Source organism: Epargyreus clarus, unplaced genomic scaffold (genome assembly GCF_041222505.1).
Source record: "Epargyreus clarus isolate Ecla_fem2 unplaced genomic scaffold, WU_Ecla_fem_2.2 ptg000015l, whole genome shotgun sequence".
Lineage (NCBI taxonomy): Eukaryota > Metazoa > Arthropoda > Insecta > Lepidoptera > Hesperiidae > Epargyreus > Epargyreus clarus.
The window spans coordinates 10,598,031-10,624,296 of NW_027332223.1; the positions used below are offsets into that span (position 1 = coordinate 10,598,031).

General features: G+C 35.4%; 2 protein-coding genes across 2 annotated transcripts in view; one reads left to right on the forward strand and one right to left on the reverse strand.

Annotated features, from left to right (window-relative positions):
* LOC140748014 (uncharacterized) overlaps positions 1 to 26,266 on the reverse strand; it is a 204,348-nt gene that overhangs the window by 3,388 nt on the left and 174,694 nt on the right. The window contains exon 14 of the mRNA XM_073080696.1: positions 16,953 to 17,024. Coding sequence (XP_072936797.1) covers positions 16,953 to 17,024 — 72 coding nt within the window. The remainder of the gene's footprint in view (positions 1 to 16,952; positions 17,025 to 26,266) is intronic.
* Positions 21,837 to 25,047, forward strand: LOC140747998 (uncharacterized). The gene is made up of 2 exons (XM_073080675.1): positions 21,837 to 22,072; positions 22,502 to 25,047. The coding sequence occupies exon 2, from the start codon at positions 22,522 to 22,524 to the stop codon at positions 24,784 to 24,786; it is 2,265 nt and encodes a 754-aa protein (XP_072936776.1). The 5' UTR covers positions 21,837 to 22,072; positions 22,502 to 22,521; the 3' UTR covers positions 24,787 to 25,047.

Sequence of the window (26,266 nt, forward strand, 5' to 3'; positions counted from 1 at the left end):
TGATGATTTAATCGGGTAAAAGGTTTTGGAATCATAATATTTACAGAATTAAAATAGGTATGTGTCCTGGACAAGCACTATTTGCATAACTAATTTAAAAAGGTGTTCAAGATACGATACTCGGTACAGGCACATAAAGAGCGCCCACTTTTTACGAAAGACTCGTATATAGGTACATGACATAAAGTCATAAATATTTATGTTAGATTAACATATTATGAACATGATATGTATGAGTTATTCACAATATCATAATGAAATATTTTTTTCGGAGGTTGATTCATCGCTAAACTTGGATGTGTTTGTTCGGTATTGATCGTGGAATCCGTGATCGTTCGCCCCCGGTGTTGCCTCGTTACGCGGTAACACGAGCCGGCCGCAAGATCAGCGCAGCCTCCCTGCCTAACGCCCTAGACCGGCAACTTGATACTTACGTATCTACTCGCTGCGCAAAGCCAATCTGGGCTAGATTAAGAGGTAGTTCTTTGTGGTTCTACTGTAGCGACATAACTGCCACATCATTTGTCATTTTGTAGCGCTGTTGTGTTCACGTTGAAGGGTTGCAGTAAAACGTAAATAAATTGTATGATGCTTTGTTAATTATCATTAATGTATTTGTGATCAGCTTCAGATAGGATCCTACCCCATGGACACCCGTTATTAAATCTAATTATCGTTTAGAAAATATTTATATATTGGTAACAGATGTTTTGAGTTTAAGTGTACTAGACATACCACGCCTTTCAGACTGGTAGACAGCATTGCAGGTTGCTAAAAGCATTGAAAAGTTTCGCAGTCGGACCGTAGGATGTTTAATATAATTTTTAGCAAGGGTGTTTTTTTAATTTTCAGATATTGTTTCCTAGTGCAAGAATATACGTATGGAACTAGCGAGATTATATATTCTACAAATTACTCCAATAGATCCGCACGTAAATTTAGGACATAGTGTAGAGATGAGCTCTTCATGAATACTAATTCACTAACTAAGCTGCAGTATAATAATTTTCGACATTAAAACTCAAGCGAGTAGTAAAGTCACAACTGATTTTCGTCGTAAGCTCGTAAAATCAGAGCTAATGTTACGATGCCACGGATGAGTGATGCTTTGCCGACAGAGTCCAAGTTGTGATTCATCAATTTCATTGTAAAACTGTCATAATTGTTACACTTTATCACGTTTTTTAAATTATTGTTAAACCGTATGTCGTGTGATAGAAAATAAAACGTTATCATTACCCCATTACTGTCCCACTATTTGGCAAGGTTTTTCTCTCAATATGAAAAGGATTACGTGCACCACTTTGGCCAAGTGCGTGGAAGACTTTACATACCTGTAATTTTTTCTAAATTCTCTTATAATATTTTCGTTCAGCGTTAAAACATAACACTTAATTTCGAAATAAAATAAAGCACACCTAGTTATAAACCTTAGTTGATGACATATCCAATTTTATGTAATGAACATTGGTGAATATCGTAAATTCCACCCTCGTTCCACCCCGGGGGTAGGGCGTTGCATTGCGTGACCTCTTATCGATCGCGTCGCCTCGACACTTGTTTACTTCATTAATTTAAATAATCAATATTTATCTTGACATTGTTATGCTAAGTATAGGAAGAAATGAACAAAAGACCTACGTAGGCTCGCTATCTATTGTTGAATACTAAATACCTATAATAGCTACCGACTACGTCCGTAAGTCGGCGTCGTATAGCTGCTTACTTCTATATTGATTAAACAGTTTTCTATTTTAATGAACACTATTTCCAGAAAAAAAAAGGTAACAAAATGATCTTTAGTATATTTTTCTATGTTTAGTATATTATTACTACGTTTCATATGTTTTGTATATCAAATATGAGATACTTATACAGTTATAAAAAAAACGCTTTCTACACTCACAGCCCCACACTAGGATTCCCTCTATCGTGGGTGCTATGGACACACACAGAGACAAATACACGAAGACCCAGACCCAGACATATCTAAACCTAAATTCATCATTTAGATTTCTTTCTGGCCGGGGATCGAACCCGAGACCCTCTGCGCGTCAGATAGGTATGGTGACCACCCCGCCACGCAGGTCGTCATCGTTATCTATTAATGTAGTATATAAAACAGAAAAAAAATAGACTAAATAGTCAAAATCACTAAACTTTGTAATAAATATAGAAATGACATACAAATGTTACTGTACGAATCATTTGGTTGCATGAAATTTATTATCGTTTGGAAATAGAGTTCTGAAACCGGCCTTGTCAGCGTAGAGTGAATATGACACACGTTGGCTTTAGTTTAGCTGGTCTCTGTCGTCGGGAAACACATCTCACAATAAAATGTATCTCGACAAACTCGAGTCTTTTAAAATATAGATCTGTATTCATAATTATTATTATTGCGATATCCGTAAAAATGTTAAGGAAACATTTTTTTTATTATTATATTGTAGTGTCACTACGAAATAAATGTTCTTTCTTTCTTTCCATATTTGAAACATTCTTTTGTACCATGGAAAGGGTTTCGAATTCAATACCCAGTCAGTCAAGTTTAAAATTATGAACCTAAACATCGTTTTATAGGCCTTGTTTGTTTGGTATTTTTGAACACGGAATCCTAATACGGGGCTACGTCGAGCGGTATAGCTAGGGGTTGGTCGCAGGGGCGGCTGCCAAGGGCGCAATCCGTGGGGGCGCAGACCCAAAAGGAGCAAATTAAAAAGATTGTAATACAAAATCAAACACGACCTTATACTACTCGTTATACTTGGTTATAGTATTAAATAAAATAAAGTTACGAAATATATTAGTAAGTAAAGTGAAGTCTTAAAATTATATCTAGGTATAATAATTACAACATTAGTTACAATAACAAATTGTTCATTCTAGATAGAATAAGTGAGTCAATACTATGATGAATTCCGGATACCAAAAACGCGAACTCTTTCTAGAAGTTATTGAGTACTGAGTATTCAACTAATATTAGCCATGAATAAGTCAGACATGACAAAACTTAGCACTAAAGATAAAATTTGATTATCCCTCGTCATCTACTTCGGCTATTAAAGAAGTTAGTCAACTTCTAGAAATCGTAATTAGGTGAGTAAGATACACAATCATAAGTCAAGTAACGGTGATGGTGAGTCACTTTCGATTGCTAATGAGGACGACGCGGAACCGACCTTCCACATAGGACGGGACCTTCTAAGTTGTACAGTAATGCGTAGGTTACTCGTACTATACAGTACCTACGGCGAGATTGAAGGGCCTAATGACGAAGGTACCGACGTATACTCGTACTGAGCTATAGGAAGGTGTTTTATAATTTGGATGTTTCAACACTACATTGTAACTATTGTTTATAATAAAGAAGTAGAAGAAGGGGCATGCAATACTGATGGCAAGTGGCCTTCGTCGCTAATGAACCCCGATGGGTCGCTAATGAACATCCGATGATGTATCACCAAAATCCAGGTAGGATTAGAATCACAGATCTGTATTTGTTCTGTATAAGAACTCTATGTAAAATCGACAACTAAAATGTTGCTACCCACGTGGATTAAATTAGAAGTTGGAAAATATACTTATGTCTAGTTTTAGAAATTAATGCTAATAACACCACAAAATAAAAACTTATTTTGTGATAACACTCTACACGAGTGCAATTAACTATTTACGAGAATAAGTCCTTGGAATTGCAACTGTACCTTATAAAACTTATACGTGTCTAACTGTAAATATGAGGCTTCTATGTATTGACACAAAATATTAACTGCGATAGAAATTTGAAATTCGTAGAGTTTTACAATGTTTGTTTGAGTGTGTCTGTGCAACAACGGCAAAAACATGGTAAAAGAATAATACTTAACACAAATAGCACCATCTGTTGGGCCGCAGAGGACAAATCGCAACCTTTTTGTGCAGCTGTCACGGTGTGTCATATTAATGTTATTCGAACCCATAAACTTCATTTTTTTCGCTACGTTGAAACCTTATTATTTGGTCTTTGTTTAGGGTATTAGGACAGAAATGCATTTTTATGAACTCTACAACATTCAGTCATAGATTAGTAAAGATTACTCACTCCTAACAAGAAAATGAAAAATAAATTACGCAGTATTTATTTATAAAATTTCCCTAAAAAATATTTTTATTTGTCAAGAATTAAAAAAAATAAGAGACAAATCAGCCGTTTGTGGCTTTATTCAATTTCAAGGCGGCGAAGTATCTTTACTAATCTATGCATTCAGTATAAGATTTAATATGATTTTATTTTATTTACAAAGCGGCTAATTTAAAATAGTTGACGTTAGTGACTAAAAAATTCTGAAATTAATGTCAATTGAATGTGGATACATAGAGGGAAACACTGTAAAGTGGAAATAACTCACACTAATAATACTTACACAATATCAGCGGCGCCAAACCATATTAAAATAACAATTCATTTAGGAAATAATTACAAAAACATATATTTCAATTCAATGTGTATCAAGTAATACATAATGATGACATTATAATACGTTCAGGGAACACCATATGTATCATGCTTTGAACGAAAATATTGTTTTAAATGGTCGAAAAACAATATACCCGTAATTATGATATATACCTAACATAACTATAAATAATTTTCCCTGTGTGTACAACACTTTGTTTTTGAATAAATACTGCAACATATATAGATTTATGTAACTGACTTCGGAGCGGCTTTACTTAAGATGTGATAGCATTTATTTATGCTCCAATAACGATTCAAAAACACGAAAATAAACTACCAGAAAATTATGATCTAAGTTCGGCTCATATGAGTTTCGGGTTGCAAAAAGTAATGTGTACGTAGAGATTCGCCAGTTTGCAAGATGAATTATTAATAAAATTGTACAAACGGTAGTTCATCGACCTCGTTACCAAGTTGGTTTATGGCATCACCGCTAGCTTCATTATTGCTTGTATCAATACATGAACATTAGCGAATAGTAATTGCAACTAAAACATACAATTAAGTAGATTTCCGTAGCTATTATTGTCAGAATAAATTAAAAACGTTGAACACTTACCACTTTTTAAGTTTATTACAAATATTAATGTCAATATTAATATGGATAATAAATAAAATCCAAGTGATATTGAATGTAATAAAATATCTGTTATTTAAAGGTTTTGTTATGGATAAGTTTTGAAAGTTAACGAATTGGTTCTTTGGATTATACGAGTCAAATAATAATAATGGCTGATAATCATACGTATTGTGTTAGTGTCGATATTAATGCGGATAGTCGATTTTCTGTTTCTGTTTACATTTATGGTGAATAATTCCTAAAAGCAAATTTTATAGTATTAGGTATTTTATAAGGTAAGTTTGACAAATTAATAACTAGAAACTACGAGTACCTAACACGGGCACTCTAGGCGCCAGTACCCTTACAAGGAGTTTTTACGTTTCGACAAATATGACTGTTTTAGTATTTGTTTACGTATTTGCCCATACAATTTCCAATCAGCGCCCCTAGCGGATTGTGTCAGAACTAGGAAATCGTATGGGCCAATACGTAAACAAATACCAATATAGTCATATTTGCCGAAACGTAAAAACTCCTGGTAAGGGTACAGGTAGCAATGGGCGCATAAAAAGCAAATGCTAAAAATGTTTATATACCGAAAATAAAACATTGATGGGACCTTTTGAGTAATTATTTCTTTTACGAATACGATTTACTTAATATAAAATCGAAATACAAATTACGTAAAGTGTAAACAACCACCAAAGGGCGCTGAAAGACAATCTCGCTCTACCTTGAACAAGAGCTAGGGCCGGCTCTACAAGTACCTGCCTAGGACACAGGTATTTTGTAATAAGAGCAGATCAAGAAACGAGCTTGCAGTTCCTGTTCCTACTAAATTACTCAACAAGATTTGCATTTTTTGCGTAATTTTCTTGAATAGCCGTAATGAATGAAGCGCCGTCCGCCATTCTAAAACTATGAACGCGTTTACTCTTTGTAAGTGATATAGAGTTATTTACTGGAACTGGTCCAAATGGTGCAAGTAGTGTAGGTAAATGTTTACCAGAAACTGTAAGCCAAGAATAAATACAATTAGGTAGGCGTGGAGGGCACACAAGAAATATACAATGGAATACTTTTATCGGATTATTCTTAAATGTACTTTTAGTCGTGAAGAGGTGAGTTAGCTTATCCCGAATTCTCCTAAGTTTTAGAAATAGGAGGAGAAATATGGAGTGAAATAGATGTAGAACTGAAATAGGTGAGGCGGATGTAACGTCGGGATTGAACTACAAAGGATTACCTTTATTACTGAAATAAATTAGCGTAGGTACATTAATTTGTTCTTGTGCATATGTATACCTACTTAGTGTATGTGCCACACAGCCAAAGAAACCCTAGTGGAAGTCAATAATGATATGAGCCTCAATAATAAGCTATTGTAAATAAGTAAAACGCGTGGAAACACAAAAACCAAAATCACCTCATGTAATTAATGGACACCTCAATAAATAATTATGGATTGCGTGGTAATTAAAAACAATAACAGGAAAATATATTAATTACATAAACTATTATTTACGAGTTATGTGTAATATACCACACTTCTAAAATTAAAAGGGGGAAATAAATTATTAATTAAACAATATATACATTTTGGTTTTCCTAGTTAAAACTAATATACCTGAAATATATAAAAAATCAAAAACTATAAAAATGCTAAAAAGTATAATGAACTCTTCTCTCTTCTACCGGAAGCAAGAACTTCTTCACGGTAGAAATAGGTGTTGCGCTAGTATCCCCCGGTAGAACCGTTTTTTTATAATATAGGAGTAGCAGACGTGCATGCAGTCCACCTTATGGTAAGTGGCTACTGATGCCCATGGATATCCATAATCACCCCCAGATGGGATTAGATTCCTACCTGAGACCGACTACAGGTGCGCCGAAATCCCTGAGGAGCTGGAACGCCGTGGAAAAGTATGTCTTCCGTACCATACCTCTCAAACAGAACACAGCAGCGCTTAACACAGTTAGCTGTTGTTAGGCACAAATAGGTGTGGCAGTGGTGCCGCCGGTAACGAACCACAAAGATATCTACCACGTCAATATATTTTTTTTCTATCCATATTATTATCCTGCATATTACGGACTTTGGATTAGTCAAACGCTAACGATTTGTGTTATTTAAGCAAGATATTAAGGCGAGCTATTTAAAAAGAAAGTAAGTAGCGCGATAACAATTAAGCAACCAACAATGTTATCTCGGCCAGTGATAATAGGAGTGAGTCAGAACATCAATTAACGGCAAGACACTTCGCTCAAAAGATACGAGTAATGGGTGTGTAGACTACAACCAATTAAGTTGCCCATTCCAAGAGTCCAGTTTGGGGAGAAAGAATTCTTGGCTTGAATCTTTGGCGAAAGTATTTGAAGTATGTTACCTTATAACCTAGAATATCTTCTCCCGCTTCTTATTTTAAGAAAACGAAGAAGCAAAAGTTCTGAGAGTGGTAAAAACCTTCATATTTCGACGTTAGAGACGATGGCCCTACCACATATTTATGCCTTTCAACAGTAGTATTAAGCATTGCTATGTTTAGATCAGAAGGATATGATAAGGGAACATACACGACGACATACAGACACGAGACGTTCAACTAGTGCGTCATTGTAGAACTCACATACTCTCTGGGTTTCATTTCAGATAGAGTAAAGCGGCAACCTCCCTACTTTGCTTTTTAAGAATTCCCAGAACGGATTGAAGTCCTGTAATTCGCCACAGATTCGTTGTTTAGCTGACTAACGCATTTATTGCAAACGAAGATGAATATGCACCGTCTGTTGCACAAATATTTATCTAAAAATGTTCCTAGATCCTAGATCCTAGTATCACACCAACACATACGAATGGTCAGTAAAGGCTAAGCTAAGCATGTTATCTGGGGTGGGTTAGGTACTATAAGTAATTCCAGCGTTAAAATATGGAGAGGTAAATAGATAGTTGAAGATCACTTTGCAATTAAAATACATACACTCGTACTCGTACATATGATATACATACGAATACCTAATGTTTCTCTGGCTATTTACTGCTTATTCTTTGATAAGTTGTCCGATTCGATTTACAAAAATGACTGACTGCTCACACATTTCCAATCATCGCCCCCGTATGGGAAAAATGTAAACAAATCTGAAGGTGGTAGAACCGAACCACAAACGACTCCGGCGGCACCACCGCCACACCTATTTCTGCCTAATAACAGCAGTGTTAAGCGCTGCTGTGTTCCGTTTTGAAGGGCGTGGTAAGGGAGACAGCTTAGTCCTCAGGGGTAGCGGCGCATCTGTGGCCGACCTCAGGTAGGAATATCTAATCCTATCTGGGCTTGATTACAGATGTCCATGGACGGCAGTAGCCACTTACCATCAGGTGGACTGTATACTCGTCTGCTACTCCTATATTATAAAAAAAAAATACAAAAATAGTCATTTTTGTACAAACGTAAAAATTCATGCTATTGAAATAAATGAATGAACAAACATCTACCAGCCGCTCAAGTTTTGCGTTTATGACCGCGAATTGTGAAAAACAAAGAAGAGATAATACCATTACATTTTTCCTTGACTCCGGCGCATCTGATACTTCTCGTATCAACAGTGAAGAGGTATTTTTAATAATTTTACGCGAACTATGTAAAATTTCTCCGACATTTCCTATAGTATGTAATTATTGTTGTTTGTAATTATTTGCCGGTAAAATGATATAAGATTATGTAACTCTCCGCATGGAAAATATTTTTAAGATAAAGAGATCAGATTAGATGAGATTACTTTATCTGTGAGTGAAGTCTCGTTTTAGTTATTTTCAATGGAACGGTCGTAGAACAGTAGTTTTTTTCTTTAAGGAATATTGTCTAGTATACAATATCTTAGATGAGTAAATTATATAGATAGATCACTTTACTTATCAATGACTTATTAAGTAATAAGCTTTTCTAACTTTATTGCCACCATCTTAGTCATCATAAGAGGCAACAAATCTGTAATTGGTTTATGAAGAACAATGTTTTCAAGGATTAATTTTTATTTCAAATCATAAGTCTAAAAAGTTATCTTTATGCATGGCAAAGATTACAATATAAAATTAAAGCTTACTATAAACATATTAGGGCAACTTATGGGTGTGCGATACCAAATCGCTTCACACTAAAAAAGGGGTTATTATCTGGAGGCACGGCAGTGCCTCCGCCAAGTCGAGCCAAAAGAAGCGGCACGGCCGTACCATACTTTTCCCGAAGCGATTCGGCCCATTTTTGACCCCCTGTAACTTCGTTGCATATGAAGCTAGAAGCCTGAATTTTCAGGAGCCAAGCAAGCATTGTATAGACACGGTACATTTCGAATTTCATTCAATTTGAACCAGTAGTTTAAGAATTACAAGTAGTTAAAGTTTGTAATTTTGTCACTCACTCACTGACTGACTGACCGATCATCAAAAGTTTAAGGCACTTCCAGCAGACATAGAAGGTTGAAATTGAGAATACAATTAGTGTTTAGTATATAACTCATAGAAAAACTAAAATATTTTGCAATTTCTGTCCAGTTATCTAGATACACCAACTACATTAAATAACTTTGTATCCTATATAAGTTATATAGGATTACAAAGTTACATTTGCAGTTAATGAATCTGTGTTTCTGTCCGCGAAATGTACGAGTAGTAGGGGAGCCCATTATGTTAAATGGGTAGAAACTCGAGCGTCAATAGGACGTATACGATTGTGTAGATTACACGTTAGAGTGAAGAAAAGGTTGTGTGATATTTTTCGATTTACCGTGGGAATAGTTTCTAGATGATTCGAAAAATGTAAAAAGCAGAGTCAGACATACTCAAGGCGCGGCAGGTTAGTGATAGAGTATATATCTCTGATGCCGGAAATATGTTTATTTGCTGGTTTGCATAGGGGGACAGCCATACGAGAGGTAAAAATGGAAAAAAAAGTAACCAGCACATTAGATTTTCAAAGGGCATATGAAGTTACCCCAGATGAGTCCCCCATTCGAAAGACTGACGATTCGATTCGAAAGACTGTAACTCTTCGAAAATGGGAAAAAAAAGTTATCTTGACACACTCGAGGGCGTAATATTATTATACAGGAAATTCCAGCTGATGTTTTACTTATCATAACCCTTCATGTGACGATTTAGTGGAGGGGTTTTTTATACTGACGATTTGAAAAAAAAAATAGAATGAGAATATATAAAGAATAATGTATTTTCCATAAAATTTGCCTTTTCCTTTAGTTTGTTGTACACTATTACTTTCCAGGGATCCATGCTAATAAATGGCGCTATCAGATAGTGCATATTTTCTAGCATTATTTCCTTTGTATTAAAAAAAATACCGCACTCGAGTATGTCCAGGTATAGATTTTTTGCAACCTTATTACTCCCTAACGCCGCCCTCAAACCATCAGATTATAAATTTATTGTTTTCAACATGTAATTAAGCTACTATAGATAATACGATTTTTTATTAATAGTCTGATGGACTTCCCTGGTTGAACCCCCCAAATGGATAGTTTAAGATACTCTATAGGATGTAAGGTATCTCCCATATCTTAATCTGCCGCGTTCGAGTCACTCTCGAAATCCCGTCTTGGGCTCCCCTACTATTATAGGCGACGTCAATTGTTTTTATCCTCGAGACAAAAGACGTTTTCAATTCCAACTTCAATTTAAATTCAATTCAAATAATGGGTGAAGTGCGAATCGAACTCGTACACTGAGGGTTCCGTACCACAAAAATATCTGTTTATTTTATTTTTATTTATACTAATTGATGTTATAGCAGCCATATAATGCATTGTGAACATTTCAAATGAAAAACGCTAAAAAATAGCAGGTCCTTATATGTTTGTCTCTGTAGTTCCTGGACTAAAAAAGGGTTACGATATCCCGTGCCTGTCGTAAGAAGCAACTACAAGGGGGCTTCCGGAGTTGGGAGTGGCAAGAGGGAGCTCGAACCGTCCAATAAGTGTCCCCGGGAAGGACGGCGGTATGTGTAGTCGCATACCGTCGTGAACACCGGATAGTTTAGGAGGAGCGAAAACTGTTCTCCCAGGGCAGAGCTCGATCGGGGCATCGCGCTTAAAGGACTTCTGTTACGTTCAGTCGGAGATCCCGGAGTTCTCCAACAAACGTTGAGGACGGCCACCGGAGGATTTTAGTGCGGCTAAAGTCCCACATAACCCGGCGTCACTCCCACGTCGTCGAGTACCTTTTGAAGATTTCCTCCTCATAAAGAAAAAGAAGGCCCTTGTATGGCAACTCTCCTTTATTTGAAAGTTTTTCTTTTTATTTTTAGTACTTATTGTTAAAGCGGCCACCATTATACATATTCCGTAAAATTTTTAAATTTCTATCTATTAAGGTTCCAGAAATAGAGCTCTATGTCAGACAGACAAACGGACAGTTTAGAAATAGGGTTCCGTTTTTACCCTTTGGGTATGGAACCCTAAAAAGTTATATAATATCAAAAACATTCCGAATTTCTGACAAATGTCATGAGAAAAAAACTAGATGTTACGGCTAATGTGCCTAAATCAGTTAAAACGCAGATAGCTTGCCCACTACCTAAAGTACAAAACGAAGATTGTATCAATTTTCACCCCTTGACGTCGACCCGTGCATGCCATGATGCGTCGTCGTGTCATGAATTTACGACAAACATTGTATATTTTCACGAAACAATATCGCTTTGCGGCACGATGTCGCTATGTGTCACGATACGTTGTCGTGTCGTAAAAAGGTATGTGTTTTAGCCCTAAGAACAAGTCTGAAAAGATGTTTCGAATTTTAACTACATAGTTAATCTGCATATTTTCTAGCTAATCTTAAGCCTAGTTAATGTGTATGCTAACGTATTCTACAATCTAACGGTAACATACACAAAATACAATAACTGTCGTGAGGTTAAGCAACTGTCACCGCATTATAAAATAATAATAAGTTTGTTTCCAAGGAAACAAGTGTTTAGGCAAATTTCGGCCTTATTGAGCATAAATAAATGTCTATGAAAATAATTTTTATATGTAAGCACATAAAAAATTACAATGTTCACAATAGAAAATCCCTAATAACTTCTAAACGGATTACCCTAATTACACAATTCCTTTTGCCCTATCCGTTTTAGACATAAACCTACCAAATGGCATTAAAGACAAACCAATATATATACGAACAAAAAATCATGTTTTCAACTTACGTAATATTAGGTACGTAACATTTCAACGCAATATTACAAAAATTTAGTTAAGTTCGTTTCAAATGATTCGAAATAGGAAACTACTATATAAATCGAGCTTAGATATCCACTTTATAACATATTCTTGCCATGATCACCAAAAATATCAGCTCCTAGTAGCTTGATAATTGATAGCTATAAAAAAACGAAAATCCACAGTTTAACGTTGAATTTAAACAACCGTCCATTGCACAATTAGGGTATTTTTTTTTGCTCCATTGCTTGTACAAAACAGTTACAAACGCGTGTCAGAAATGAACTGACAGTCGCGCACGTATGCGCTCGAGTCCCCCCGAGATAACGAGTCGGTAAGTGGTGTCTACGTGTGCGTTACTCCAGCCCACTTTGTATGAAGATTGACTTCTGTTAGTTTTTATTTTGTGGTAGTACCTACCCGGAAAACACGTGGAAATTATTATAAGAAACCTTTTTAATATAAATAATTTTAAGTATGAATTTGTTAGCGGTGAGTAAACTTACTGAAAAAGGATTTACTGTTAATTTCTTGAAAAACGGTTGCACTATTAGTAACTCTATAGATATTATCATCGCAACTGGCCACAACGTAAATGGTATATATACAATTTGTCAAATCACCGATATGTAATTTGACAATGTCAAATAAATATTGGCATAGAAGACTAGCCCATATTAATCCGGAATATATGCGAATTTTAAAGAATATTATGACTGGTCTTGATAATGTGAACATTACCGACGGATATGACGACTAGTGAGAAACCATTTCCAAACCTCTGAACGCGAACGAACGACATACTGGAGATCGTACATACAGATTTATGTAGTCCCATGGAAGCTAGTTCACTCAACGGTTCAAGGTACATGTTATTATTTATCGACTATTATTCTCGAATGACACGATGAATGTTTATTTTCTAAAACATAAGAGTGAGTCTTTAAGAAATGTCAAAAATATAAAGTGTTGAAAAGGGAACTAGCAAGTCGAACAAATGTATGAGATCAGATGGTGGGACGATATTTTGTAATAGAGCTTTCAATATTTTCTTATCAACAAATGGAATTCTACATTAGAAGGCGATACTATATACCCCTAAACAAATTGTTGTGGTTGAAACAGCTAACAGAACTATTATTGTATATGCGAGAAGTCTAAAACGAATGTTATCATTATTAAATAAATATTTCATTTCATTTCAGAAGTCAGAAGTCTATTATAAATTGAAGCTAATTTGAGCAAGGGCAGTAAATACTGTGGTTTATATCAAAAACCGGAGTCCGACGAAGTCAGTGAAAGATTACCAATGATTTTTGTCGGATATTCAGAAGAAAGTAAGGGATGTCGATTATTTAATACGAAGACACGTTAAATCCCAATAAATAAATAAATAAATCACAATCAGTAGAGATGTTTTTAGAAGATGTTTTTCCTGAGGATAACGGGCATAATTTCAGTTGTCAAAATAGTAACTTTTTTAGATTTAATTTATTGTCATGTTCGAATGAAAGTGATGATGAATGGCAAGATTATTTACATAACTACAAAGACTACCTAAACAATTTAATTGCCTTTAAAAAAATCTGTTGTTGAGATTCAACTAGTGGAAGGTACCGGAAAGGAAAAGAGTAGAAATATCTACAAAAAGGAATGAGATGCCATCAAAAACAATGCTTGTAAAAAGATCCAAGTCTCGCCATTCAATTCTTCTACCGTAAAAAGTCTTGAGATCTATGTAATACCAAGCCGGTAATGTATGCAGTCCCTACTTAAGGGACCTTCTGTCTTAAGGTATTATCTCACTATCTAACCTAACAACATCTCATGGGACCATACCAATATTAAAAATATTTTATGTTCTAAATAAATTGACGTGGCAATCGTACTAATGTTACCTGTGTGATGCGATATGATAAGATGAAAACACAATGTGACTTGCAGTACGATTGCCACGTTAATTTATTTAGAACATAAAATATTTTTAATATTGGTATGGTCCCATGAGATGTTGTTAGGTTAGATAGTGAGATAATACCTTAAGACAGAAGGTCCCTTAAGTAGGGACTGCATACATTACCGGCTTGGTATTACATAGATCTCAAGACTTTTTACGGTAGAAGAATTGAATGGCGAGACTTGGATCTTTTTACAAGCATTGTTTTTGATGGCATTACATTTTTTGATAATTTACAAATACTTCCAATTTATGACATATGATTTTCAATAACATTGTCATTATCTACCGTGATTATCTATAATATTTTTAATACAATAATTTTAATCTATTCCACTTTTACAATGTAAATGATATAAATTATGAATTCAGTATTTACTTATATGGTTATATTTCTAATTACAATTTGCGGTGTTGTATTTACAGGAAAGCAATCATTTTATTATGAGTGTTTCAGGAAAGTATACTATAATTATAAAACTCCAACTGTACATAGGTTGTTTGTGAATGTTAATTATGTCCGTCCCATAGCAACAGTGAATTTGCTGTTTAGCCTCAAGGGCTTGGTAAGGGACACATACAACATAAGTAGCTATATGTGATGGACTTGATAAGAGTTCTATTCTAGAAGTGGATGAATGCCCATATAAATGTATTTTTGATTACAGCCTTCAAACCAGAACACAGCGCTCAACACTGCTGTTATAACAGATATGATGCTGCTGACTAATAAAGTCCAAACTTTAATTCACATTCAATTTTGATTTGTAGTTAGTTGAAACTAAAAAACACGCTAAAATCGCACAACGAAAAACGTTAATCCGGATTTCTGACAATCCTGATGAAGATAATGGAATAAAATTATTAAAATCGTGTATTGTCATCGGTTCTTGATCATTTTACAAAATCGGTCCGTTCAAAGTGGGTAAAAATCGAGTTCAAAGATTCCGTTACATACATACATACATACAGGTCAAGCTAATAAAAGCGTGGTAAACCATACAGGTCAAACTAATAAAAGCGTGGTAAAAACAACTTTTATTGTAGTTTACAACATGTTTAATCTATCCTGCCTAAATGTTGCATATCAACAAGATACTGCCGCGACATGGTATGGAAAGTGCTGCCCACGTATACACAGCGGATGTCTCATTATCTAAACATTCGTCCTATTGATATGTCACGTCTAACATAATGACATTGTGTCGGAACATTCTATTATCAGCTGCTCAGGATGCTTTGTCCACAAAACGTTTTAGGTATAATAATGACTTCGGGTTGAGTGGAGCGTTAGTTAAGTCGAGTAGTATGAGTAGGTAAGTTGGTAAGTATGAAGCGGTACGTATGTAAACGGTGGTTGAATATTAATAATCAATGATATAATTAAACATTCGCCATGTTTTTTTAACAAAATGCGGTGCATAATTTAGATGATAGCTATATGGGTACAGGACAAATAAAAAAATGTTAATATATGTTATGAACAAAATGGCGGCAAGTGGTTTATGCCAACTTCCATACGAAAATATTTGGACGCTATTGATTTTTTAACTTTTCTATTGTTATTACATTTCATAACACTTTTTTTCTTTATTTTTTATACATGTTTAATACTGGCACAAAATAAAATAAAATTACTTATAAAAAGAAAATATTGGAAATAGAACGTGAGAAAAAACAAATGAATTACGCAGTCTGGCGTTCCCCTTTTTGGTAAAAAATATTGCAATTTATAATACGTAATTATTGGGTGTTTTATCAGAAAACCGCAAATCGGTGAGTGTTTTTGTGCAATAATTGGCTTAAAGTATCTAATAATTTAATTACTCAAGTAATTTACATAGCATTATAATAAGGACATTATATTAGCACATTCATATTAAGAAGGTCCTGTTTAGACGTTAAAATAATATGGCACGTTTTGTGTGTACAGATTAAACATTAATTCCATATGACTGTACCACCCGGCAAACAAATGTTCCGAAACTTTAAAATTAGTTTCGTGTTCATCGAACGGCCTGTCCCGTCCCATCCCATCGTATTGAATTTGTGTGCAATCATGTCTGCCATCGTTCAATAATCATACAATGGGTTTTTTCATTGTGGTTCTAGTTTGTAGCAATTATGCTATAGTCACGTCATTCAACCCGTATGTAAACGTCAGATCTGCATTTGGTTATTAGTGTTATTACCATTTACTATTATGATAGATAAATAATTTGTTGAAGTATGTGTAGGTATACAGCGCATTTAACTATTCTTAGAATTAATTGAGTAAAGATTATCGCGTTAATTTAAGTGGCGAATAGAGCTTTCAGCGTATCATTCGGACTTTTAAATAGCAAGCAGTTAATATCGAGGGAGAATTCCAATTTCCGCAAATATGCGGGTACAATGGGGTGTCTGGACGAGTGGGAGCCCCTGCAGAGCGGGGTGCCGCGGTGCGGGGGCGGCCGGGGCCCGCGCAAGGGTGGCGCCGCGCGTGCGCGCTGCGAGCCTCAACCCCCGGGGACGCATGTGCGCGCCGCTAACCCCCCGCCGTCCCGCCACGAACCCTTCCCCTACCCACCCATGAAAAGCTCGATCATTAAGCACTCATTCATGCCGTAATACTATAATATCGCTATAGCAACGGCCTCCAGCCAGCCTCCGCCGAGAAGATCTGCGCCCGGAATCATAAACCTTAACTTATAATGATAAATACTGACCATTAGCGGAGCGGGCCGCCGGTGAGGTCGCTTCCTTGCTCCGTGTGTTTTCTTTTTCCTTCCCATTGTTTCCTGCAAGCAAAGAATTGACTGTAGATGCTTGACACAGCTGCAACGTTAACGTTTTATGTGATAGGCACGGAACGTGAGTATTCTCACGTTTCACGGTGGTAGTAATAATAGGTTTGTTATAATGCCATTTAGATAAATGTAATTACACCATTTTATGCCATTAGCTTCGATAGGATAGTAATATATTAGTCATACTCCACACAAAGTAATTTAAATGAGTCGTATCTTCGAAGGAACAATTAAATTAATAAAAATACCTTCGTGCTTATATAATAGGAGCTCTATACCTAGTTGATACGCTCAAACCCAGGATAATAAAGTGTAGGAATACTTTGAATATGAATCATATGAGATCCGCATAATTTAAGAGAAATAATACAAAAATATCGAGATAAGTAAAAATATTGTTCGACTCCGTCATCAACGAACAACAGCAAACACTCGTTTTGCCGCAACGTCCGCAACACATCGTGTATTACCTATACAGTGTACCTACATAAAAACGTAAGTGTGCAGCGTTTTTTAAAGAAATTCTACCATATTCATGAAATTTATTAAAATACATTGAGAATATTGCCCTGTGATATATGGAAAAAAAAGGACTTGTACTTTGTACTTGAAATATCTCGTATTTGGTGACATATCGATACTCAACAAGGATGTGTATAGATAAAATAAAATGGAATAGTGTGCAGCGGTTTCTAAACTAGTTACATATCAATCTGAGCCGGAAATATCTGGGCGATAGTAGGAGAGGGAGGCATGCGGCGCATTCCCGGGAGATCCTTCTTGCCACCACCGCGGCCGACCGGTTCCGAGCGATCGTTCAACTCGCAAGCCGTTCGCAAATTTATACAATCGACTTTCTCTTATAATGTTCCACCGAAATTTTGAAGCCAAATGTATCAGCTTTTGAAATATTATGCTATTTAGTTTATCTAAACACCTTGGAGACTACCTACATGTATTACATTAAGTACTGTTTAATTTAAATATAAATTATTTCAAAACTTGAAATATTGCGCCACTGGATCTCATTTTATCCTGTATTTGTCAAACGATATTTTTTTCATTTCACACATATTTGCTTTTTCGTCTATATCAAAGGACTACTCTCGTATCGTAATCTTAACAAGTACTGAATTCGAATCAAATACATAGCTACTCTCAGAACACGGCGATTCCATAAATCAATACTTACGGTCCCGAGAAGGATATAAATACGGTAATTACGTACGTAAACGACACAAATTTGATATGAGCGGCTTAAATATGCACATTTCTGCGTTTCAGGCAAAGTAATGAAACGATCGACCTCAATACGGCGACGGAACGTGCATTTTGAAACATAAACTGCGTTTTATCTTTACGTGAATCAGATTAGGTACCTACTTTTATAGCGTCATGGTGGCTTGTTGATAATGTTGTATGGTTAGTTGTTCGATTGCATCGAATTCTACTTGCGAGTGTTTGACGTGGAGGCGGCCGGACCGACCTTGGCAGTGGCGTTGACTTGTGCGGCCTCAAATCGCGACCGTCGCGCCGCGCCATACACTTAACACATGACCAGCATCTAGGGTTACCTCTACCATCCCAGACTCAACTTATATCTCGCTCTTTGAGCCGCAAGATAATAAAATTCGCGGGTATATCGATCGGTCGATGAGTCTCGCCTGTAACCTGTTTGTTGCCTACCACGACTCGCCTATCCCCGCAGCTGAGTCAGGACTGTTCATTAATAATATTGGTTTTTAATTCGCAATATATCAAACGCTTTATTTCCAAGTAGGTTTGTAGTGTATGCCCTACGACTACGGTAAATTATGTATGCAGGTAAACGATAAATTGTTAATTTATTAGCTTGTGGATGAATAGGTACTTACTCAATTAAATCAACAAAGGTATTTTTTTGTTTGGGCACGTGTTATTTAGTTATCAAAACCTTAAATATAAATACGCTATAATAGACCTACCCTAATTACTAAAATAGGCTTCAACATGTCAAGTTTTCTACTAAGTAACTTAACTTTTTGCAACTTACGTAACAGGTTTTTCTGCATCTCGTGTTAGAATGTTATAAAGCAGCAGCCCTGATAAAACCATGTGTACTTGAATTGTACAATTCCTACAGTATGGTGACTGTAATATCTCACACAATTTAACACATGCAACGCCCGTTTGGGCTTACTGTCCAAGTGCGTTTAATTCTGTACTTTTGATTAATCATCGCTAGATCACCGAGCAAAAATTTAACATGACATAAGCTCGAAGTCCTATTGTTTACATAGCTTTGAGTATAATGGCTGCCATTTTTTGTGTAACAAATACGAATACATATTAATGTGGCAGTAGCTTAAATTCGCCACAGACCACGAAACTTAAATAATTATGAACAACGAGACTCCAGGGAAAGGTGAGGTGAATGTAATAACGACAATACGTATCATTATGACACATTGTTTTGTATCATAAAAATTATATACTCATAAACCTACACGCCTACACACCGAATATTAAATACGAAACTCGTCAGACTTCAGTGGAGCTTTTTCAAACAAGTTTGACGCAAAGCTATCATTATACATTTATTGCTCATAATCATTGAAGCGACGCAAATTCAAAACATAATAAGCAGTTAGTCAATGTTCAAAAAAGTTTATTTATTATTTATTTATTTACTCAAAACTTACATCCAACATTACAGGCTAACCTAATGCGTTAATGTAGTGAAAATAAATAAATTAAATATTGATACTTAAATTAAATATTAATTGTTAATAAATTAAAATTACATACAAAATTCAAGTAAGAAATTCGTTAAACATCAAATACAATTAAATTAAACAATAGTGCAACCAGGACAGTGCTTCCTACTGAAGTTATAAACCAAAACTTTGGTGGTAGAGCCGCTGCAAGGTCTCTCTCTTTAAATTAATTTATCAAACAAAATTAAATACATATTTGTAATAATACACAAACATACAAATAACACGCTTTCAATATAAGTCGAGCGTGGCGCTTCGCCATATTGGTATTAGGTTACTACGAGGCCGTACTCAAGCGTATGATACGAAAGGATACCACTAAGGTTAAGCTTTGTAATGTCAAGCTCAGAAGGCTTTCCTTTATATGAACTAAAGTGTTTCCAATTGAAATAATATTTTTTTATATATAAGAGGATGTAGATACTTATTGACAAATATGAATAAAACGGCTTCCTATGTATAGTTAATTTTAGAAACAAATACATGGTTTCTTTAAACGAGTTGTTCTCAGGAATTAACTGTCAGATTTGAAAAATATTTCTAATTTTTTAAGCGATTTATTAAGGAAAGTATTCGTCTATGTATTATCCTTACTGATACTGCAGAATATATAGTATGACATAAAAAGGTACATTTTAAAGTTATAGTTATGTCAGTTTTTTGTAAGATCAATATGGCTTTTAAAGAGGGTAGTGACATTATACACTGTTAAAACGTGTACCTACTCCGCGCGGGCAATGCCGCGAGCTTAAGCTCGATTCAATAAAATAAAGATAATAAAAACCTGGTACATGTTTTTCTTGTTATAATAACAACAATTTATTTATCATCGATAATTTAAACATAAATCCAATACCACTGTCAGATATCTTTATCTACTCGTATCAAGGTTTAATGAATTCTAATAAATGTAATGTCACATAAATCTGTAATAGGTAAGTACACGATTATATCATCAGTTCAAACTCTATATACAATTTCAAGTATCCGCCGACTCATTATTTTATAGGAGGCCTTCGTCGATATGGTCTGCGTAAGCATAAAAAAAGGTTCAGCCTTTTTTGCACGAGTGTACGGTGGCATATGGTCCTGATGGCTGTCAGCGATGTCCATAAAAGCTTTTAGGTTAGATACGTTAGGTACATATAAGTGTCGCTTGCCTAAACGTTTGAGCTTGTTTTTGAGTAAGTAAAACATTGAATATGTAACACGAAATAAACGATTAGTTGTATCTACTGTTTAAAGCTTATTTTGTCATATGGTTAACAGTTAATGTACCGTGTACGTATTTTGTCATATGGTTTCGACACCGATAGAGCGAATTCGAGGAAAAACCTGCTTCAAATGTACAAAGACCGTTAGATACTATTGTATTTGAGATCGGCAGCCATGATATGCGAGCTTTTACGCTGGGCTGGTATGTCATCGACCGGATGTGGACGTAGATTCGGTCGAAGACGGATGTTCCCCCATTTACATGCGCGCCGCGTACCAGCGACAATGCGCAGAAGAGACCGCTGCCAGAATAATGAAGACGAGGGAAGCCATTTTGTTAAATTAAATGAATTATTGAGAAAGTTCGTCTCACACTTCGCTGGTAGGTACCGACGTCCTTTTATTACAAGGATTTATTCATATTATGATATTAGTAAAGGTTTTTTGTTCAATTATATATAGGAATGCTATTAAACTTTATCCTTTAGCTCAAAGTATAATATATAATATCCTAAGCTTCAGAATCTTTAATACCTACTTATTTTTTCATCGACATAAAAATATCGTCTGAATATAAACATTTAAAATATTTTAACCTAAAAACCTCATGCTTACAAATTGATGTTCGAAGATAAACCTGCACTTTAATTATCTATTTTACCTACTTAGTGCCGGTTATGGGTGTCAAACCTGTTTACTTTAATATTGTAATTGTTGCTCGTTAGTCATTATCGTGCTACAAATAAACGGTAAACGAAAAGCTTAATAGTAATCGGTTTTCCTCATTTAATTTATTTATACGGTAAATTGGATTGGATAAACACCGACAATGTAGGGTAAAGTGACCTAATTTTGGCACCCCACTAATTATTGGCACTTCTGTGATTTATCTGCTTTAATAAGAAAACAACTAATTTCACGGTGTTGCAACTTATTTAAATAAGAGTAGTAGAATCTTGAGCTTCCAAACTGGCAACATCTACCAAAAATAAATTATAATGGCGTCGAAACGATAGAAACATCTGAGCGTGTCTCGACTTGATTAGTGAAAACTAGTTTTTTGTTAAGGTAAGAGCTCTTTTAATATCTTCGAATCTTAGTAATCAAGTGTTTATAATGTAACTTATCACTGAAAGGATATTCAACATATATTATTCCCCCTATTTCACAATCTATTTCTAAGAATTGCATTGTTTATTAATATTTTATTCTGGTGCCAACTTTTGGTATCCAAAAATATCCATATTCCAATTTATTGGCACTAATGACAATAGTTGGTTTTTCAGATTACTTGTTTTTGGAGGTTTATTTTGTGAATTATATGAATAGTGGACCACCTCATTTTATATAATTAATAAATACAAGTAAAAACGCATTTTTGTCCAAATCCTGGCACCGGTGCCAATTGCGAAATTACCAATTGTCGACACTAAAGCCAATAATTAGGCATAAGTATGCTCGTAATTGGTGTCATCTTACTTATGATTTTATTTTCAGTCTACCCGATTTATCTGAACATGAAACATAAAATTACACCTAAGATGTCTAGAAAAAAAAACAGACAAATACGTCGACGTAAGATATACGACTCGGAGAACTTAGATCAAGCCTTGCAAGCTGTCAAAGAAGGAATGAGTAAGAAATTGGCAGCAAAGACCTATCAAGTGCCGCGGGCTACTTTGCAATATAGGATTAAGAACCCTGAGCACCGGTCACGTCCAGGCCCTCCTACTATTCTGACGGAAAAGGAGGAAAAAGACCTTGAAAATTGGATATTACTTAGTTGTCGAAAAGGATTCCCAAAACGGAAAGATGATTTAATTAGTAGTGTAGCCAATTTTCTGAAAAATAGTAACAGGGCCAGCGTTTTTAAGAACGGCGAAAAGTGGTATAAACTATTTCTTCAACGACATCCAAACATTTCTGTACGCACACCTGAGGCAGTCACAGCAGCAAGTGCTGCCGTGTCAGAAAAAGACGTGAGGGCCTGGTTCAATCAAATTGAAGTTTACCTTAAAGAAAACGATTTATTTAATATACTTTCAGATTCATCCCGAGTATTTAACGGCGATGAGACAAATTTCCTTCTGTGTCCTAAAACAGGAATTGTATTGGCTCCTAAAGGCGAAAAAAATGTCTACGAGATAGACAATGCGCTGGCTAAAACTTCCTTGACTGTAATGTTCACATTTTCTGCTAATGGAGATCTCACACCTCCAATGGTTATATTTCCGAATAAACGATTATCAGCTGACATTACGTCCAAAGTTCCATCAGACTGGGGTATAGGGCTAAGTGACAATGGATGGATGAAGGCCGAAGTTTTTCACGATTACATTGAGAGTGTACTACACCCTCACTTGATCAAAAAAGGAACTCAATTTCCCATAATACTATTTGTCGACGGTCACAAAACCCATTTAACATATGCCATTAGTGAGCTATGCAAGAAGTTGGAAATTGTCCTGATTGCTTTATACCCCAACTGTACCAGATTACTACAGCCAGCTGATGTGTCAGCATTCAAACCATTAAAATCTGGATGGCAGAAAACTGTTTTGGAGTGGAGGCGAAATAATCCATCAGTAGCTCTCACTAAGATCAATTTTGTACCGCTTCTAAACAAGACTATCAAAGACACGATCTCGGCATTAACAGTTATTAATGGATTTAAAGCTACAGGTCTTTACCCGTGGAATGTAAATGCCGTAGACTATACAAAATGTCTAGGCAAAGCAAATATTCAGCATGCAGAAACTTTTAATGAAGCTAACAAAGAAAAAGTGATGACCAAAGATGATTTTAAGAATATTGTAGGAGCAAGCAAACTAAATCAAATCGAACAAGATGTGTGGTCCTTACCCGAAGACTATTATTTAAAAAAAATATGGAACTTTTTCACGGAAGCACAAAAAGGTACAAATTTAAACAAAAATAATACTTCCAGGCAACAAGATGTTGAAATGACATTCAATGCAATGGATATTGAAAATATGCCAGTTATTATAAGCAGAGAATTGAAAGAAGACTTTTCTGAATGCGCACCTTCACCTGCCGCGGAAGTAATTGTAACAGCAGAAGACTTTGACGATAATTTATCTGACAATTCACAAGGAGTTTTACATTTATCTCATAAAGCAGAAATGCATGATGTCAAGACTCAAAACAATAAAATTTCTGTTCTGCTTCAAGAAACGGAACGCGTCGATACAGTTCCACAAAAACAAAGTTCCGATTTTGACAAAATAGAAACTTATATAGATCCAGCGCCTCTAAGGGTTCAAAAACATACTACTGCCATGTTAAATCTTACTCCTATTAAATTAACGGATATCCTCGTATTGCCTAAATCACCTCAACGAAAAGGCGTTAGAAACATAAAGAGAGCCCCTTTTGTGCTGACATCTGATGAATGGAGATCTATAGAAAGCGAAAAACTACGAGTCAAACAAGAAAAAGAAGAAGGCATAAAGAGAAGAAAAGAAGAAAGGGAAAAAAAGAAATTAGAAGCAAAAATTAAGCAGACAAAACTAAAGGTACCAGACACTAAATCGAAAGTTAAGAAAAGCCAAAAAAGACCAAACACAGTTTTGAAGAAATACCATACCTTAATTCCACCCCAAATTGCAAATGTAGACTATACACCGGATGACAAACAAGAGGAAAAGGAAAATGACATAGACTACGCTAATTTAACACCTGAAAATAAGGATAGAAAACAAAACAAGATATTATACACTGACGCTGATATAGAGAAGTTTTTGACTGAATTTGAAGCTTAATTAGGTAGATTAGTACAATAATTTAGATATTTAGGTATAACTACCCAGTTACTACTATTGATCTCTTACGTTTAAGTTATTGTGTAGTTATAAAAGATATTATTTTATACCTAATTGTTGATTTTCCTAAAATTTTAACGGAATGGTTATTTTGATACTACTTTATATGAACCAAATGATTGCTAAGGTTGCACTGTGTTGTTTTTATTTTGTTTTCTGGATGTTTAAGTAACCACATAAATAAATGGGATTACTTATTTACTAGCCTTTTTTATTTTATCCTTGTTTTCTATATACAACTTTCCTTTTTAATAAGGAACAATCTGATAGGCCAATAAATGGACCTAGGCATGTAGATAATTGGTCAAAGTATGCCAGTAATTGGGAAAATCGTGTTTTTGAATAAATACTATAAAAAACATTATTAAATATGTATCTAGCAGGTGTTTCATTAATTTAAAATTGTTAATTAACAAGATTTTTGTCTTCTTTATATTTTTTTGTTTCTGACAACACTTAATAAAGATAGTTTTCACGACTTCATTGGATAGTGATGCTTAAAGTGCCAATAATTGGGAGTGTTACCCTATTATTGGTTGAAATACTTAATAAGCTACCTTTTTTTTTTTTTTTTTTTTTTTTTCTCTCGAGGGGGAAACCTTCAAAAGGTACCCGACGACGTGGGAGCGACGCCGGGTTATGTGGGATTTTTACCGCACTAAAACCCCCCCGGTGGCCGTCCTCAACGCTTGTTGGAGAACTCCGGGATCTCCGACGGAACACAACCGGAGCCCTCCAAGCGCGATGCCCCGATCGGGCTCTACCCTGGAGGAGCAGTTTTCGCTCCTCCCACACCATGTAGTGTTTACGACGGTATGCGACCACACATACCGCCGTCCTTCCCGGGGTCGCTAGCTGGACGGTTCGAGCTCCCACTCTTGCCGCCCGCAACCCCGGAAGCCCCCTTTTAGTCGCCTCCTACGACAGGCAGGGGATACCGTAGCCCTATTCTAGTCCCGGAACTACAGGGACAACTTAATAAGCTACCTAGTAATGTTTTTATTATTTTAATACAAGTTGTCTGCCGCTGGCCCTTGGTTCGGATGTATGGTAATGTTAAGTTAACGCATACTTACCTACTCGTATGTTCAATATTATCATAATAAACATGAGATTATAGTAATTAATATGAAATCAAGTTTTGATAATAGCAAAATGCAATATCTATAACATATTATCACTTATACTTTAATTTATCTCAAATTAAAATGGAATTATTTGCTGTCTTTACCAAAAAATTCTTTATGCTAAAATGATATGAGTTGTAGAAGCGTAATATTGATAGAAATCTTTTGAAGTATTTTTAGAATCTTGGTTTAATCTGTTTGTTATAACACGCATCACCAGATTGTCATAGTATCCACCAATGTATCCTAAGGCATGCAAATTTAAAGCAGTTTTAGAAAAGTCTCCATATTTA

What these genes read in the sequence shown, in the direction of transcription:
- LOC140747998 (XM_073080675.1), top strand. Translation starts at nt 22,522, where the DNA reads ATGAAACATAAAATTACACCTAAGATGTCTAGAAAAAAAAACAGACAA.